The sequence below is a fragment of the Etheostoma spectabile genome, chromosome 19 (genome assembly GCF_008692095.1).
Source record: "Etheostoma spectabile isolate EspeVRDwgs_2016 chromosome 19, UIUC_Espe_1.0, whole genome shotgun sequence".
Classification (NCBI taxonomy): Eukaryota; Metazoa; Chordata; class Actinopteri; order Perciformes; family Percidae; genus Etheostoma; species Etheostoma spectabile.
The window spans coordinates 8,946,872-8,966,780 of record NC_045751.1 but is presented as its reverse complement, the minus strand read 5'-3'; the positions used below and the strand labels follow the sequence as shown (position 1 = coordinate 8,966,780).

General features: G+C 41.6%; 1 protein-coding gene across 4 annotated transcripts in view; it reads left to right on the top strand.

Moving 5' to 3' along the window:
• zgc:109889 (wiskott-Aldrich syndrome protein family member 3) overlaps positions 1-19,909 on the top strand; it is a 35,135-nt gene that overhangs the window by 2,849 nt on the left and 12,377 nt on the right. For all 4 annotated transcript variants that reach the window (XM_032544293.1, XM_032544290.1, XM_032544292.1 and 1 more), the window contains 2 exons: positions 16,240-16,384; positions 19,179-19,313. In XM_032544293.1, coding sequence (XP_032400184.1) covers positions 16,252-16,384; positions 19,179-19,313 — 268 coding nt within the window. In that variant the 5' untranslated portion in view covers positions 16,240-16,251. The remainder of the gene's footprint in view (positions 1-16,239; positions 16,385-19,178; positions 19,314-19,909) is intronic.

Below are 19,909 nucleotides of genomic sequence, written 5' to 3'. Positions count from 1 at the left end.
ATATTATTTCTCAAATATCACCACAGTACAAGCAACAAAGTGAATGACACAACAATTATACCTGGATAAACTGGGTAGGATATGTGAGGGACCTGCCGTTATAACTTAACAAAGGCTGAGCGATAAATAAGAATAAATGTTCAATTAGGAATGCAACAAAGAGCATTTTACTGTTTGTTTTAAGCAAGTTTTAGATGCCCACTTCTCTTTTTTTTCCCCATATGAACTTCTACTTTGCTTGCATTTAGAGAATTCCATTTGGCACTCCAGCACAATGTTTTTTTGCGGCGGTTGTACATATATCTCGGGACGGTGCTCGGGCTGTTCCCTGCTTCCACCGCCCTACCACTATGAGTATTTGCTACACTAAAAGATGCTGAACCTTTAGATACGGCAGCCCAACCGTGTCTGATGGAACCACGCTGCAACATGTGTTACAGGCTGAGTTTTATAAATTACAACAACAACAAAAAAACATTCACGAGGCGCTTTACCTTTGCCGTATGGTAAAACCGCCTTTGACCGCACGGTGCAAGTTCTGCTTTTTCAAATGTTAGGTAAATAAAATAAGAGACATTATCAGCACAATGTAGGCTACTTCAAAGTAGAGGTTTTCATCTCCAATTTAATGCATCATGTTTTTTAATTTCTAATATTTTGTTAGTAGAATCTGTATCTGCAATGTTCTCTGTCAGGCTTAGTAAAGGACTACCAAACAGTTGGAACAGTGTTGCCAGTCAAATCCAATACAAGTAGGCGGAACACTCTGTAAATCCTTTTATGTTAGAATTACAAACCAGCCGGATCACTTTTTGGTCTTTCTCTTTTTGCTTCATCTCCTTTTTTTCTTTTCTTTTGTGACTCTTTCTGATGCAAGATTTGTTTTGAAGCTGTGGTGTAGGCCCGCATGATACGGGGGGGGGAAATATGAATCAAGAAGAGAAGGGAGAGCATTGCAGCGCTTTAAAACCGACTTTATCCAGTCAGTGTTTAAAAGTCACAGAAGAAAGTAGTTTGCGATGCAGTCGGCTTGTAAAATTAAATGAGAATCAACGTCATTAAAAAAAAAGATTTAATGTATTTTTTTTAAAATCAAAGTTATTTAAAAATGAAATGTTGGGTGAATCGAGATTGCGACTTTATAACGATTCGACTGTGGTGCAAACAAAAATGACTTTGAATGTTGACTGAAAGTGAAGGTATCAGGGGAACTTTGGTGATTGTATGCTTCCCTTAAAGGAGTAAATGTATAACATTTCCACGGGGTATAATTTGAAAATTGGATGTCAATTGGATGCCACCCTGAAAACAACCTTCCACCACAAATGCCTTCTTATGTGGTTGGCTGCCAGCACTTTGCCGAGTCTTTGCAAGAGAGTCAAAGCTGCTGGTTTCATTCTGAGCCCTTTCTCTGCTGCCGCACTGAGGATGATTAGGATTCCAGAGGTAAGCGGTGTGTTTTCACAGTAATCTGTATTTCAGGAATCATCCGTACTCTGCTCCTGCGTAGAAGGCACATTGGGCTTATATGTTTTCCAGATGCGTTTCTGTTCTTCCTCCCCGAGGAGCTTGTTCTGTTACTGTGCCTCCAGTCTGTTCCTTGGCCTCCTCTTTGAACCAGATCTGGAAGATCTTTGCTAAAAGGTTCCAGGTGAAAGAAAACGGGATTTGGTTTTTATTATTCAAACAGATCTCTGCTTTCCTTTTTGGATTTTCCCTCTGACACATGTTCAGTGCGTCTGGTTGTGGCTAATGGTTTGAATTACCTCTGAAGATACACAGCGGCCCGTTCAGGGTGCACTCAGACTGAGTTATGTGGCCACTTAGAGAGCCACTCCGGGGCTATTCATAGTTTGAATAACCATCTGACACATTGAATAGGATCTGTCTGTCATGAGTCTGCCACACACTGTATTTCATTCTCTTCCTATTGAAAGATGGTATAGTTAAGGAATAATGGTTTCAGTCAAAGCCACTGAAAATCTCTTACTCTACTGTGATGAATGAGCTGAAAGGAACAAACAGGCTTCACCAATTTTCATAACCTTGGTTATATTTTTCTGCAAACTAAAAGTTTGGCAATCAAATTAACTTAAAATATGCTCAAAAAAATGTTCACAGTGACTTTAAAGATGTAAATATGCCAGCTGGAGTTTTCTGATAGACCATACCTTCTCCAGGTGTGGTGTGTGGATAAATTCTATTGCCACTTTCTTAGAAGCTTTTAAAATAATATGCTCTATGAAAGACATTGACAAAGACGAAACTTAAGGACATTTACTCGATAATTTTTACCAAACATATATATATTTTTTTGGCACCTATAGCACATTGCGCATCACCACAAGCCTGTAAACACAGAGGCCTCAGTGAAGAGGAGGGAGTGCACTGCATCGCTTGGGAGCGCTTTAGAACCTGTTTTATACAGTCTGTTTAAAACTCACAGAAGAAAGTAGTAGGGTTCGTGATGCATTTGGCTTGTAAAATTAAATAAGAACCAAGGTCATTATAAACATTTAAACAATCAAATTTATTTAAAAATTAAATCGTGAACAGGCTGATTCGAGATCATGATTTTATAATGGTTAATTGTGCGGGCCTACCGGCAAACGCTCACAATAAGAAGTGGGTGTGTCCGCCAAGCCGGAAAAGGCCGACCCTGGCCGTTGAGTTACTGGGTAAATATGGCCAAATCGCGACCCTGTTTCCAGATCGTTCTATTGCCCAGCCCTACGATAACCTAAATGATGTACAATACAAGTGTAACGGTTCATCTGTCGATATATTCGTCCATGGCCCTACCCTGTAATCGACTTATTGCTTTAGTTCTAATTCCGTGTAATTTCACATACCAGAAAATCAGGATTGGACTCAAAATTGTGATATTCGTACATTTTCATTGTCAATCCACAGAAAAGTTAAAGGCTGGAAAAATATGCCTGATAAAACGTGCAAACCAAAGCCCCTGATGGCATCATTGCTGCAGTATTGCAATAGCAGAAGAGATATAACATTTTAGACTATTATTATTTCCAGAAATCATTGTTAATACAGTGATGAAATGAGAAGCATTACACAGGTAATAGTATAGCCCAGGAGCATGAGAAGAAATTGCATAGCAGCAGTTGAATTGCATGTCTTAGATGTTAAAGATAAGACCAAGTTTTAATACAATTTCATGTGATTTTCTTGATACTCCAAGTGCACGATCTCTATCACGATTTCTATTTCTTACTTCTCCTGTGCTGCTGGCAGCGCTGCCCAAGTCCATTCATCATAACATTAGTTCTGCATCACATCTCTGCAGGTACAGACAGGAAGGGGAAACTATTCCGCATCATTGCTGTCAGGAAATGTATATTTTCTAAAGCATTTTGCCTCTTGCTGCTGGGGATATTGCCAGGCTGCCTCTGCCCCAGAATATCAGTATATCATCGTTCTTCCACCTGCTCGTCGGACCTCGCTGCTGGAACTGTGTCGGCTTTTGTTGTTTTATTTTCAACGGGATGATGCAAAGTGCAAGCAAGGCCAGTCTATTGACGACGCATCGGCGTGGGTGTTACATTGTACAATGACACTGATCAGCACACTGTGCAACTCAATGTGCTGCTGCTGTGTGTTTCCTTTTGTGTCCGCCTGCTTTGTGTACGTCTCTAAGCCCAAAAGAATTATTTAATGCTGCTGTGTGAGAATTATTTATGAAAAAAAATTCTCCCTCTCAACATTAATGTCTTGATCTGTTATTTCAACCCACGACCCACCCGAGGAAGTCAGCCTTACTCAGCGATTTCCGGGCTCATTCATTGCCGGGCTGATCGATAAGGCTGCCTTGCCTTAGCGATGGTTGCTAGGTGCAGTGTTTGGGTGTTCACATGCAGGTGGTGCTGGTGTTTGCTTTTTTTTCTGAAGGAGCTATTGATCCAGCGTTGACCCCAAGCTTTGATCTCGGGCCACAGACCTCCGAGTGAGCGGGTGATTGAGTGTGTATGCAGTGTAATCTGGTGTGATTAAAATGAGGGAAATGTTAGTGGAAGCTGGTATGACCACGTCTTCAACATGATAACTTTTATTAATTGTTGTTTATTCTGTGTATTAAAGTGTATTCTCTCTTTACTGACCAGGGAGGTCACAGGTAAAGACTAGTCTTTAGGGTTTAATGCCTTGCTCAGCAGCACTTTAGTAGAGTGGATGCTTACAGATGTGAGACCTTTAACCTTAAACCTGCTTTTAGATCCTTAAACACCAGGACTGTTAAGGTCTTTGGTTTAAAGATTGTATTGTAGCCAGTCAGTATGTATCTGTATGATGATTATCGAAGTTTGTGTTTTTACAGTATGTCAAAAAAACACAGTTGGGTCTTTGTGCTCTGGAGAGATGCAGAATCCTCCCCAAATGCAAATTAAAGGAGCACTCTGCCAGTTTTACTCATCGAAGTCGGTTTACTAGGACTTTATGACAGAAAAGCCTGCGCTACAAACGGAAATGCAGAGTTTGAAAGATGTGGGCCCGTGATCAAAGAAAAGATGCTGCTTGACTTGACGCTGGCGAGTGAAGCTTCCTCTTGACAGAGCCTCCCTCACTGCTGCTCAGCAGACAGCTTGGATTTCGCTCAAGTTTCAATTCCTCACTTCCTGTGAGCAAAGAGAGTGGGCCTGCTCTGCAGCAGGGTTTCATTTGAACAAAAGAGCAAATCTGTGTGGTTTCTGTTATCCCTGGTAGGACGGTCTCTTTTGTTGTAGCAGTGATTTGATGAAGACTGGTGTATTTTTTTAAATAGAGATCTAATTGTAGATTTAAATTTAAGTTGTCACACGCAACATTTTAAGGAGGAAATACAAGTTGTGGTTTGTTTTTGAGCCTGTCCCAAAGAACAGAGTATTGGGAAACTAGTGTCCAGTAGCCAGACCTAATGGGGAATCAAGCAGTCCTACCCTGCAAAATCCTAGCTCTTTCATTAGCATGTAGCTTGTTAGCTTGAGTTCCAACAGTTGGTTATGTTTAAAAAAAAAAAAACATTTGTTAGGCAAATCGGTGGATTGTATCCAAAAGGAAGGTTATTAATAATGGGGTCTTTACCAGCCAACAAGCCTATACTTTTTACATCTTACTGGTTTCTGTGTCAGTCTCTGTCCGACTCCCAGTTTAAACTGGGAGCAGGGAAACTGGGACACTAAGACACATCACAACAGTAATGTGACCTCTCTCTCTCTCGCTCTCTCTCTCATTCATTGCCGGATGACTTGTTGCAATCGCGCTGAGGTCGACACATTTAATTGTGAGAGACGGGGTCGCAGAGGGGCGTGAGGGGAGTTCTCACAACACACACACACACAGTGAAAGGCTGAATACAGTCCAGAAACATTACATTCCTTCTGTGGCTGACCTGTTTACCAACCACATTAGCAGAGAACAAACACAGGGAATAGATATGTGGTGCTCATAGTCAACATCTTTAGATTTGCCCTTTTTAATGTCTTAAAAAAAACTTATAGTTGCTTTTTGAAGGAAACGTTTTTGCATGTAAGCCCTTTAGACTAACACACAAAGCAACTGATAGTAACATCCAAACTAAAACAACAAGGAAACAAGTAAAATGAATGCAGTTTTAATGCAGTGTGAGGTAGGCTTAAATCCAGGTTTGATGAGCCGACACCTCTCGGTAATAACAGATCCTCACCACTATCTTAACAGCTGGGTGACATTGACTGACTGTCCACACAATGTATTTATCTCACTCAGACTTTTTCCTTTTCATTGTGTATTGAGGCCTGAGCTGAATACTAGATAAAACCAAACCACTACTAACACCACACACACTGAATTGCAAATACCATTTGACTGTCTGGATGGTTACAGGGTGTTTGTGTGCGTGTGGGTGTGGGTGTGTGTTTTTGTCACTGTGCCTTTGGCTCCTTTTGTCTCGCATGTTTTTTTCACCATTCATTAAAGTTCTCACACACACACACACACACACACACACACGCCACACACACACACACACGCACAGACAATGAAGTGAAAGATCCATTCCACAGAGCTCGCTGCTGTTTCCAAAATAAATTTTAAAAGAGAGAGTGTGAGGAGGCAACGGCAAAATCTCTTGTCTCCTCTCTCGCTCCGTTTTGCATAATTTGTTTTTAGGGAGGATTAGTGCAAAAGGGGGGAAGAGCCATCGTAATTGGGACCATTTTTTACAATGGCTCCTCACCCAAGAGCATCAACAAATACAGAGATCAAAGAGAGAGAAGCTGGAGTAGGATGGGAGGCATGAGGGAGATGGAGAGTTTAGGATGGAGGTTTTATGAGGAGGAGGGGGGGTTGTGTGAACATGAAGCTGTAACTGAAATCATAGCAGTTTAAATTGTACTGATCCGTCCTGTGGCTTTTAAAAGCCACATATTGTCTTTTTTTCCTGTTTGCAAAAACAGACATCTAAGAGGATGAAACAAAACCCATTTAGCTAATTCTCTGCTATTGATACATTACGTATTTTTCTTAGGGACTAGTCACCTAAAATATTGTATCGTATAGTTTTCAATTCTCAACTGTTCTTTTTTTAGTAGGTAACAATTTCTAGTTTTAATTCTGGATTATCTATTTTCTCGGCCTAGGCTTGGGACTTACTTTTCTATTGCAAATTATGCATAAATCCTTAAACAACTGTATCTTTAACATGATATGCCATGTTTTATCTTCTCCATTTTACACTTCATTTTCCCAGAAAAAAATCCCTTGTATTTCCTGTGCATGACATTTCACTGCTGTAGTATGTTGTCTTGTAAAGAAGCAGAAACGAAGAAAACTTAACTAATCACAGATGAACTGTAAATTATTTTTAGGCCTTTTATGGAAGCCCAATCTTCAGTAGTTGTCACAGCACACACAGTACAACCCTCCATAATACTCTATTACTGACCTTTAATTCATTTACATTCACAAGTGACCTAATAACCCGCTTAATTATACGTTCTCCTTCCAGTGTTATTCTTAGCATCAATAAACTTCACTTCTTCATTCACACATGAGCTACGCTGCTTGTGCTAATTAGCCTGCATGTTTTACACAGCATTGTACTCTCAGTAATTTAGAGGATATAGCATTACACAGGACTTTGGGATGTATGTTAGTGTGGGTGCCCCAATGTCTCAGAGGCTAAGATGCCAGCCATGAACCGCAACATCCCCAGTCTCCATGCCTCGTTTACCTTTCATTTCTCTACTGACGCTATCTAACAAAGGCATTAAAGTATTTAGAGGTACCGGCACACTCATTTTTTATCTTCAAATTCAGAAGAACTCGGTGATATTGAACATAAGGAAGCCTTCCTGTACTTACAAATCACGCTGTCTTTAGTTAAAACGCCATGCTATTGTTGTCATCAGTTGACAGAAAATGATAGACATAGGAATCAGTAGCAGTGTTTAAAGAATGGACCATGCAGATAGTTTGTGACTTAAAGGCAGCTAGCATGCAGGAATTGTCATGTGAAATCCTAGCATTCATTTTTAAATTTAAGTCAGGTTTTAACTGAGGTAAGCAAATGCATGTTATTCTATGGGTTAGAAAAAAACTTGTAGCCTTATGAAACCCCTTAACAGCATTGCCACAGTCTGTCATTCAGAAAAGCTAATGTGTTGTGCAAATGATCTTCTGTCAGCTGCACGTAACCCTTTGAAATATGCATGCTTGCTTACAGCATGCAGATAACTTTCATACTTGTTTATGCAGGATACAAGACAAGCTAGCTGTCATATTAGAGGGAATATAACTTGGTCCCTAATAGACTCCCCCATATCATTTTATTACATCTTTAAAAAATCAGTGCTTGTCATTACCATTATTTACTGTAGAAGGCTAATTAGCTGTGATTATACAGCTCCCTCCTATAGAGCGGCAGGGGTGAGTGTGAGGGGGAGGATGGTGGAGGGCGGGTCTGCTAACCTGTCTCAGAACAGACTGAGGCAGACTTTGCTCAGCGTAGCACAGCAGGAGAGGTGCATGTTGTGTGTACTTAAGTCTGTTTGACCAAGCAGACGGAGCAGTAATAGCATTAGCTGGTGATTGCCTGATGGCCTGCAGGAATGATGAGTTTGGTTAAGGACAGTAATCAATACCGTCTCTCATTTGTCCATCTGTCTCTCACAAACACACTCCTGAATGTGAAGCAACGCATATGCAAAGTCAGAAAGGATTCTACCTAATTATAAAACCAAACTTCCTTAAATATAGTACAATGTGAATGGCTGTATTTCTGCACAGTATAAGAACAAACAAAGTCTCTCAGCATACCCCCTGGGAGATGGCTGCAACACTCCATCTGGGGGATGTTTGGCCCAACATTTTATCTGATCACAACTGGTGTTATACACCCCCAGCCATCAATACATATGGAGGAATTGGAAGAGGAGAAATATGTGTTAAATGTAGATACAGGGGAGAGAGAAGTGTGATAAAAGGCCATGACCAAGAGGTGAGCTTTGTCTGGTTTCCCAGACAAGTGCATCAGTCGTGTCATGGCAACAGAATTTGAATCTCTGGTGCAGCTGTTGGCTTGTTGTCTTGTCTTTGCTGACATTGGACATCTTCAGTTTTACTTAAAGGGATATTTCACCGTTAAAAAGATGAATATATCTTTAAATTGGGTTACTTATGTAGTAGAAATGTGAATGTTTTAGAAATTAGTGCCTTCTAGGCTGCGAAAAGACACAGAAAATGTTTGTTTTTTTGCTCATGTGGATGAAAGACGCCAAATCCCAGAATGCTTTCAAGTCCACTCCCAAGCCACGCTTACAATTTACAGATATACAGACGGTGAGGCATTCAACTCAACTGAAGTGTTTTATTGTCATTCCAAGCATGTACACGAAACGTTTCATCGTAGCTCAAGTGGTGTTACACATTTAATATTTATATAAAAACAACATTATTTAAAAACGACATACAAAACAGGCTACATTTAGTGCACAGACATTATAGGCTCTGTAAAGTTCAGCTAACTCAATGGTAGCATTAGCGCGTGGAGTTATTTAAACAATGAGTATAACACAGCTGTGAATTTGCGTTAGATGTAGAATGGTCGGCATTTAACAAGCAAACAAACAAGTTGCAAGCAGGATGGATCGGACAGGTGGCATGAACTCCTGCCCTCGTTCGGCCTTTCACGCATACCGCCGTCAATGTCCCATTTACCTGGCTAGAGGCTGCGGGCGCCACCGCTGGCTGGGGTGCTGGTCTGCGTAACAGGTAGAGATGTTCCGATACCTGTATCGGTATTGCTTCCAATACTGCCTAAAACATTGGTATCGGGAAGAACTGGAGTTTATGCACTGATCCAATACCACATAATAAAGCCCTAAAGAAAATCTATGTTAAAGTAGTTTATTTATGTTCCATTTCAGTTATAACTGACTGGATGACAATCAGAATCAGACTCAGAATCAGAAATACTTTATTGATCCCCGAAGGGAAACTCTATGTTACAATTGCTCAGATATTAGAAATATAAGAAATATATAAATAAAGAAATATAAGGAGTGTGGATATTTACATAGTTAAAGGTATATTATGATACAGTATTTACATAAATAACATAATTAAGGTGTTGCAATGGTGAAAAGAAATAATAATAGTAGCAGTTGAGTATTGCACACATTGCAAGCCAGTGTTATTGCACAAAACAGATAATGTCCAGTTTCAACCCCTCTAAGTGTATGTGTGTCGGACACTTAGAGGGAGGAGTTATAAAGTTTGATGGCCACAGGCAGGAATGACTTCCTGTCAAAACCGTTGAAACAATGCAGCCAGGCTGCTGTGAAAGCTCCCTGAACGTCAGTGTATCGGAGTCTGGTTCTTACCCCTCTCCGCGGCAGTCTTCTCCACTTCATATCTTGATAACGGAGCTAGTCGTTAATCAGAGCTAATCATTGCTAACAGAGCCTTCAGTTCTTGTGCCTGTATCCATTAACTGCATGTATGGACTTGAGCCCAAAAAAACCCTTCATTTTGTGAAAATGGCTAAAGTGTTAAAATGGCTAACGCTAGCGTGCCAAGTTGATGCTTTCTCTGTGGAGTGCAGACTGATTGTGTGAGACTGGTGAAATTGCCTTTTAACATATCGTGATATTATTGCAAGTGCAATTAATCATTCAGCCCTACAAAGCAGATTATACAGTTTGAACCATTGTGCCTTACTGATTATGTAAAGGAGTAAGTGAAGTGATGAAGATGGAACAAATTCTTGAGACGGGGAAAATCTAACGATTTGATGCATGCTCCCTTTTAAAGGGAAAAACGCGGGTTGCTTATCTTTTTAAGGGCGCAGAAGCCGACGAAAAACCCCCTTTTGACGGGCGGGAACTCATGCGCCCTGCAACTTTTTTGTGCAGGGTCCTTAAACCCCCCCAAATTTCATTCATAGTGGATTTCAGACCCAAAACTTTTAGAAAAAAATTTTTGCTATTTCCCCCCAAAAACCCTTCTTGTGATGTATAAGTAAAGGGTGTCTGAAAACCCCGAATAAACCCCCGGAGACCTATTTAAAATTTTTCACGGGGTTTGTCCCCCCCTTCCTTCCCTTTTTAACCTTACCCTCACTCTCCTTTTTCCCCCTTTCCTCTTCCGTCCCCTTTGTACTTTTTTTCGGAGTAGCCCCAAAGTGCCAAATTTTCAAAAAAGGGGGAAAATTTTCCCCCGGGCTTTAAACCCCGGGACAACATCCCAGGGATCCCACGACACATTTTTTGTCTCCTCCCCTTTCCCTCCCGGTGATCTCGTTAATTTTTCAAATTTTCCCGGGTTGTCTTCGGGGCCCCAAAAAACCCCTAAAAACGAAATTGGGGGTAAACAAGGGTTAAAAAATAAAAAAACGGTAAAAAACTCTAAAAATAGGTTTTAAAGACTTCCAGTAAATTTTTTCCCCTCAAGGCCCTTAAAAAAATAGAAAAGATCACATAAATTTTGGAAAATTTTTGGGTTTTTTTTTTTTCTTTTTCCTCCTAGATCGGCGCATTTGGTACTTTTAAAGGTTTCCCATTTTTAAACCCTTGGGGTTAATGGGGGGGTTTCCGGGGTTTTTTTTAATCCCAAAATTTAAATCCAAAAGGGCAGCGTATAAATGGCCCCCAAACCCCCAACCCGGGTTTTGGGAACAAAATGACAAACGGCGGCGGCACGCCCAAATTAAAGGGGTTTGAGAGCGTCTCCAGTAAAAGGAAAACAGTTTGGGACCCCCCTATAAAAGAGGCTTGCCCCTTACCAGCGGGCGGGGGTTTCGCTCTGCCGGGCGGCCCTTGCTGCTTTCTTTTCCCCTTTTTTCTCCCCCCTTTTAATTTTTCACTTCCTTTTAAAAAAGGCCCTAAAATCCCCAAAACAGATTTTTGTAGAAAATTCCAAAAGGGGCCCAAAAGAGTGACCCCACAGGGTTTCCCAATACAATTGCAGGGTACGATCACGGCGGGTGTTAAAAAATTTTATTTATAGAAACCCTTTAATGTTTTTGTTTCTGGTTTAAAAAATAAATTTACTACCCTGTTTTTGCTGTTTGTTTTTTTTCTTTTCGTTTCCCAAGGGACAGCAAATCCCCTTTTACCGGGCCCCTTCAGTGGAATAAAAAACCCCAAAACCTCATTTTAGGGAACGGGAAGGGACATGCCCAGATAAAAATTTTTATTTTTTATTACCTCCCCAAAGATCTTTTAAGGGTTTCTCCCAAATAACATGCCCTTTGGGGAAAGCGGGCAGTATAATTTACATTTTAAAACCTTTATACCCCAAGTGATCTGCAGGGTGTTTAAAAGGGAAAGGCAAGACTGGCCCTAATAGAATGACAGGGTTAAATTCCAAACCAAAATTAAATTTTGACAGCAAAATTTTAAACAAAGAGTTAAAAATAAAAAAAATCACCTTGTGTTTGCCCCCCGGGTATTTAAAATAGGGACCCCTGGGGATCCTACGTTACACCATTACATGTTTTGATGTTGTTTTTGAAAGCTGCAGTTCCCCCCCCTTTTAAATAAAATTACATTTCCCCGGGCCCCCTTTTTGGCCCCCCATGCTAGTCCCGGGTTGGCCCCCCCTTTGGGCCTTCGAAACGCCTCAACTTCGGGCTAGATTCAAAAAAGGTGCTGGAAGCACCTCAGGGGGATTTGGCCCCAAAATGCCCATGATGGCTTTCACCCCTTTGCCGCAGATTTTGGGTCGGCTGCACACCCAATGCAAATCCCCTTTTTCCCAACCACATCCCAAAGATCCTTTGGATTGGGGATCGGGTGACTGTGGGGGCCATTTGAGTACAGCAAACTCATTGTCCTGTTCAAAAAAACCAGTCTTTTATGATAAAGTTTTATGACAGGGGGTTTATCCTGCTAAAAAGTACCAAATTTGGGGTACATTAATGGTCATAAAGGGAGGGCATGGTCAGAAACCAATACTAGGTAGGCTTTGGCAGTTGAAACGTGTTTTTTGGGTAAAAAGGGGGCCCAAAAGGTCCAAGAAAAAAATTCCCCACACCATACAACCCCCACCTAAACCGGTATAAAAGGGCAGGATGGATCCATTTTCAGTTGTACCCCCCAAAAATTCGGACCCAAACCCTCCCTGTCGCAGCAGAAATGGGAAAATCTCAGACCAGGCAAGTTTTTCCAATCTTTATTGTCCAATTTCGATGAGCTTTCCCAAATTTTGGTAGTTCTTTCCCCGGGTTCTTAGCTAAAAGGGAGTGGCCCCCCGATGTGGTTTCTGCTGCGTACCCCATCGCCCCCAAGTTCAAATTTAACGGTGCGTTCAGAGATGCTCTTCTCCCCCCTTTGGGTTGAAAAGGGTTTGGTTATTTGAGCCCATGTTCCCCTTTCTATAAGCCGACCCAGTTGGCCATTCTCCTCTGCCCTTTTGGCATCAAAAGGGCTTTTCCCGCCCACAGAACTGCCCCCTCACGGATTTTTTTTTCTTTTTCGGCCCAATTTTTAAAACCCCTAGAATGGTTGGGGCGTGAAAATCCCAGAAATTTAACAGTTTTTGAAATATTTCCAGCCAGCCCTTATAGCCCCAACATCATGCCACGTTCAAAATCACTCAAACACCTTTCTTCCCCTTTACTGGGTCGGTTTGAACTGCAGGGATTTTCCCGGGCCATGTCTACATGCCTAAATGGCCGGTTGCCCCCCATGTGATTGGCCGTTAGAAATTTAAATGTTAAAGAGCAAATTGGACCGGGTGTACCCAAAAAAGTGGCCGGTGAGTGTGTATATATTATATATATAATTATATATATAATGATTATTTTCCCCCCTCTTATTTATCAATCTAGATTTTTTTTCCCATTATCGGTCATTATCGGCTGTAGAGACGTCTGATGTCTTTTGTCTCTGCTGCCAATATCTCCAACACTGGGCAACTCAGTAGCACTAAAGATAAAAGGTAAATATGTATTTTGGATTGACCTGTCCTTTTAATCTGGCATAGTTACCTGATCTAGTGAGACATGAACATTGACTGGTCCCTAAATAACTATATATAAATAAACAGCTTTTCCTGGATGGAGCGTTGTGTAGCGAGTTTATAATTTATCCTCTCTTTCCTGACTAACAAGGTCCATGTTTTTAAAAGATGACTAAGAATTGAAGCAGAGCTTGTGAAGTTCTAAAATTATAAGGAAATAAAGAAAATGTTAAAGTTTGGAAACAAAGAATTGTCTTTTTCTCTGCCCCCCTTGTTAATCCTTTGTCTTTATATCAGGGCAGTAGTACACCAGGCTGATGTGACTTTGCCCTGCAGTTGACCCAGAGAGAGAGAGAGAGAGAGACTAAGTGGGCTTCAACATCTAGTACACACCCCAGCATCCCCTGCAACACACACTCATATCAACACAGAGGTGGGAATGGCACTGGGGGGATGGAGGAAGAGATATTCACCCTTACTGATTTATTAATGAAACCAGGCAGAGATGGAGAGAAGATCTAGAGTGAGAATATACCAACAAAAAAAAAAAAAAGGCGAGTGGGGAGGGGTCGGACAGATGAGACAAATAAGAGAGGAAGAGCAGCTATGAAGGCAGCGATGGAGGATGAGGAGATGCGTGAATGTTTTATTAAACAGCCGTGGTGTTAGATTATTTACAACATCTGGAGGAGGGGGTCGATATTGGCTCACACAAGTGTACACACACACACACTTTATTGGAAGCTCAATAACGCTCTTAAGACAAGTCAGCACAATCTGAGGTGGTTTGTGTAATTGATTGTCAGAAGCTATTAGGGGGAGGAGCAGCGGGAGAGCGAGAGGGAGAGCGACTTAAAGAGGGCAAACCAGTCACTTTTTATTGAAGTCGGCATGTGTGGTTCAGTCCGGACAAACAAATTAAAAAGCATTTGAACACCCATTTTGTGTGTATAAATAAGTGGGTATTAGTATGTCTTTTATCCTCTTACACACATTTATCCACACAATCCATGGGTTTTTGTTTAATTCCTTTCTCTTGCCTTTAGTACTCTCATTCTGGAAATAGTAATTGTGCCAAAAATGATATTAGAAGCGTGGGAGAGTGTAAGAATGGCACGTTTCCAGAGCACTGACCTGAGAACACACCTCCCACATGCACAAATGCACATTTCACATGCACGCACGCTTCAGCGGCTATAGAGTGAAAAATTGTCAAAGCGTACATTGATGTTTAAATGTACACAGGTTGGCAGGACGGTCTGACATGTTTTTCACGGTCTTTTGTTGTACGTTTATTTGGTAAATGTGAGATATTCAAGTCACACACGTCTCGTTAAGCAAGGAAATGAATATGGCCACGTACGTGTGACGTCAACCCGTTCTCACTCCTGCTTGGTCATTGGCTCTCAGAGTCATACTGATACAGAGTCTGGCACGTGGGACTGCTGGGATTGGTTGAAGTCGTGGGAAATTCCGGTTATTGGTCAAATTTGTGAAAAAGTTGCAGTGATTGGTTAAAATTGTAGTCACACCAAAGTCACGGTGATTGGTTGAATTTGCGACATTGTGAAATCCTGGAGGGACTGACCTATGAATTGCAAAATTCAACTCACATTTTGCATATTTGAACCTAAAATCTACACACTGCAGCCCAACAGTTGCACATTTCAACCTGCCCAATTCAACCCAAATTTTGCAAACTTTCATTCAAAACATTGCTCACTTCAACCAAAACCGACAGTGTTTGCACAACAGTTGAACATGTCATCTCAAAAGAAGCACTCAAGAAGGGGATTCTGGAGCTTTTAGAGGGAAGGTGCAGTTTGAGTTTGCTGACCAGCCGTTCTCTTCATCCATCAGCCCTCGTTGGGGCAGATAAAAGCAGCTCATAATCAACCATTATGTTCCAGTAAATATGTGGGTCATAAACAATGAGCTAAAAAGCTCCATAGAGCTTTTCCTAGAGTTAGTGTTAATTCCCTTTGAGAGTGCATAGACGCATTTGATTCAATGTTAAAATAAAAATATACTGATGCAGGTATAAACCCTAAGCTAGCATCTGTATTTTGCTTAATTCGAGAACAAAATCTTTTGTCAATTTTCCCATTTTTGTTTCCATTGTTCTGATAACTGAGACTTTTCCTTCCCCTGGCTCACATGATATGACATACTGGATCTATATGTAGCTCTTCCCTTGTGGCCACTCAAACACTGACAGTCTTTCTTTTCAGAGCACATTCTCTTTTCTCTTCACACTGTCAGTTTCTCTCAATCACTCTTGTACCCTCTGATCCTTTCCTTCTATCCTCTCTTCCTCTCATCTTCGAACCTCTCACTTCACCTCACGCCTCCCTTTGTCTCCCTCGGTCTCCCTCTCTCTGTCCCTCGTGGTTTCTGTGGCTACAGTTGCAGCTCGTTAACACCGTTTAGAAACTCCTTTCCGGCTCATTTGGCTCTTGGCTCATCCCAGCCGCATTGACATTAAGCAGCGGGATGAGTGACTACGCCCCACGGCGGACATGACACCTCCGTCTCCATCAGGGCTCACAGCTGAACACCAACCCATTTTTTCCTCTGCTTCCTTTTTCCTGTATCTGTCAGCGTTGAGCTGTCATTTTGTTAATGTACTTTAAATAACGAATCGCAGCATGTTAATAAACGTCAGGAGATACACAGTGAAATTTAGTCCGACACAGTTTTGGCTGTTTAAGTACATATTTAGGATATGATGTCATAAGTAGCAGAAATGGACGGCTGATGCTCGCCATAAACCAATCATCTCTCTTGTCTCTGTCGTTTCTTCAGGCATAGACCAGCATGCCGTTGGTGAAAAGGAACATTGAGCCCCGGCACCTGTGCCGTGGGGCGTTGCCAGATGGGGTGACCAGTGAACTGGAGTGTGTTACCAACAGCACCCTGGCAGCCATCATCAAACAGCTGGGCAGTCTGAGTGAGTATCCTGTGCTTCAATACACGAGTAATGTTTCGCACATGCAGTGGGTCAGTTAAAAGTCATATCTATTTCATTCATTTGTAGAAGAAGGAGGTTTTGTTCAGACTCCCTGTCTTGAGTGACTGGATTTTAGCTCGTTGCCTCCGCATATACAGTATGACTTTATCTGTTGGAAACGGTGAGCCGCACCAGCATTTAAAACTGTGAAATTTCGCGGCACAATTTATATTGTCAACTGTAGTGAACTTTGACCCGCAAAATTGCGGCATTGACCAAAAACAAGCTACCTTGACAATGCTGAAATTTGATGGGGAACAGAGAGCTTGAGTAGGCCTGTTGGAATAATCAATAAATCAATTAATCGCAAGATAAATAAAAATGAGGTTGATAATTTTTCCGGCAGCGATGATTTCCATTTGCATGCTTGCTTGTTTTCCTCGTCTCTCTCTACCAAAGAGACTGAATGGCCGCTCTTGGTTCCTTAGTGTGACGAGGAGTGAGCCCTCTAGTCACTTGTCAGTGTGTGTGTGGAGGCGGGACTAATGGCGTAGCCTACCAAAGAGTGCAGCAAAAGAGCGGCATGAGGAGAAAACGCTAGTTGAGAGTTGGAGGAATAAAAAAAAAAAAATGGAATTGGTTTCAAAGTCAAACGCAACAGCTGCGGTGTGGGAGCACTTTGGATTCATATTTACTTAACCTGAGCGGGCCGGTATGTTACATTTGTTGTCAAACAGTAGCAACAAGGCAACACCACAAACATGCATATGCACTTAACACAATCATCTGGTACAGTTTTCCGAGCTGGGAAAAGAACTACAACAGATGGACCGTCTCCGTCTTCCTGACAGTACACAATCACTGGGGCATTTATTCGACAAAGTACAAACAGGACAGCGCAAAATAATGTGACAATATAGTGTGCTTCATTGCTAAAGAGATGCAGCCTTTTAGGATTGTCAAAAATCCGGCATTCCAAGGAATGCCGTCTCTCTCTCTCTCTCCTCTCTCCTCTCTCTCTCTCCTCTCTCTCTCTCTCTCTCTCTCTCTCTCTCTCTCTCTCTCTCTCTCTCTCTCTCTCTCTCTCTCTCTCTCTCTCTCGCCCTTGGTGCACACCCTACTGTGGACATAGACTGCAATTCACTTTCACTTTATTTGAACAAAGCTTTATGCTGAAGAAATGATTTTTAAAAAGCTTTTTGCATACGGCCTGTTCAGGCATCTGCTTCATCTCTCTGCCACCCTTTATGTCTGAGCCCGATGTTTAGTATTTTTTGAAGTGCAATTTTGTTTACATCCATTTTATTTATTGTTTTGGTTGTGTTTGTGTGGTTTTTAATTTCCATTTAATTTGTTTTAGATTGCGTTTGGTTTTTATTTCCATTGATTTTTTTGTTAACACAGACGGAGAGTCCACAACAATATTATCGTTTAATGTAATAATTTCTTCAACAAGTTATTGTCCATCAAAATGTGTTATTGTGACAGGCCTAAGCTTAAGAATCCAAAATCAAGAAAGCTATTGTTGCTTATAAGCTATTGTGCAACACCAACTTTCATTTTACATCCTCTGTCATCCACTAAGGGAAATTACTGACCCGAGTTTGCCAACTGACCGCTGCTTTCATCTAGGGATGACCACTTGAGACGTGTTAAATGTGAGGCCATGTCTGCTCCTGCTGATCAGATGTATCTATGCAGTTGTTTGCTGGGAAGGAGGAGCCGGAAGGGAAGCTGTTGTGGTGTTTGAAAGAGTTAGTTTAAACAGCCAGTTTAAAAAAATATGGATCCAATGTGGACTTTTATGAAATGCGCTTGTAAACATGTTACCAAAATGCCCACTGTGACCTACAGTAAAAACACAATCTGAGTCAGTGCTCTACAGTACAGTGTCCTTGCATCATACTCAATGCATCATTTCATTATAAACCTCCGTAGTTCATTTAAAAACCATGGTATTCCTAGCTGAAGTTGTTTCAGGGTTGCGCAGCACAGCCCTTTGCCAGAACAGAGATCATTCAGTGAAAATGTCTGTGGGGGGGGGAAATCATTTTAAATGTGATTAGCATTTCAGGACTAAATTTAATTCAGCGACAGCTCACTGCGAACGATTGAGTGCTCTGCCTTGGCTCCATCTGTCATGTCGTGGGCTGAGAGGCAGATAGAGAGGAGATGAAGAGACACTGAGGTGATGCAGCAGGTGGGTGTATGTGTCAGGGTTATTAAGGAAGGCAGCATTTCTGTATCTCAGTAAACATATTAAAGAATATGTACCTTTATGTCACGCACACAAACACAGTGGCAGACAGGAAGGTCTTTTGAAAATATCCTGAAAAAGGGGCATGGCACAAGGGAGCCTGTCCTACTGAGACAGACAGAGGGAGCAGGAACAGCATTGACTGACTTCCATCTCTGTGAATTTCTCTTCTTGTACATCTACAGTACATCTCCTGTTTTATCTGGCTACTTATTTGGGCTGTGTCACACTGACAATTGTGGAAATCCTAATAATGTTTGGTTGCCATATCAAACCCTAATTTCTGCTGTCCAACCTGAACAAAGACAACAATTCAGTGTTCTTCCTGGATAAAAAGGCCATTATTTTGGACAACAGACTGCTGTTAGACCATTTGCAAAACTCTGCCAATAGAAGCCTGATGGTGTTTTGAGATACAAACCTGATTATGCTGAAAGCTGGGAGCCAGAGCTCAGCTGGCAAACGTGCGCATGGGATGAAAGAATATTGTTAGACTAAAGTTTCAGATGTGTTTTTGCGTCTCCCGTTTCTGTCCAGGTCGCCATGCAGAAGACATTTTCGGAGAGCTGTTTAATGAAGCCAACAGCTTCTACCTGAGGATGAGCAACCTGCAGGAAAGAGTGGACCAGCTGGCCGTGAAAGTCACCCAGCTCGACTCCACTGTGGAGGAAGGTAAGGACAGCGCCCGTGTCAGTGTGTTTATGTCGTCCAGCAGCTTTTTAAGGATAGGACAGAGACAAAAGACAAAGGTTCTGTCATGGTATTTGAAGTTGTGTGTGTGACCCTTTTTTTAAAGGTTCTCTGTCAGAATATGTGATGGTGTGAGCATGCACTCTCTTTGTTTGCTTGCTTGCGCTCTAGTAGGATTTGACGTGTGTGTGTGTGTGTGTGTGTGTGTGTGTGTGTGTGTGTGTGTGTGTGTGTGTGGGGTGTTTGGTGTGTGTGTGTGTGTGTGTGTGTGTGTGGTGTGTGTGTGTGTTTTCCCTTGAAGCTAGCCTTCAGCATTTTAAATGGCTATGGTGTTTATTTGTGTGTTTTAACAACTTATTCCACTTTCTTTGCTTGATGTCAGTCTGCTTTGTCCTAATGTCACTGTGTGTGTGTGTGTGTGTACTGCCTGAGTGTGTAGTAAACAGAAAGACACACTTATTACACTCCTGTTAAGTGTATGATTATACAGTGTGAGTCATCATTATCTCCATCATTAAGCTTTTTGGTAAATCTGAAGGTCATTTCTTTTAATGCAGTAATTGATAGGGATACCCACA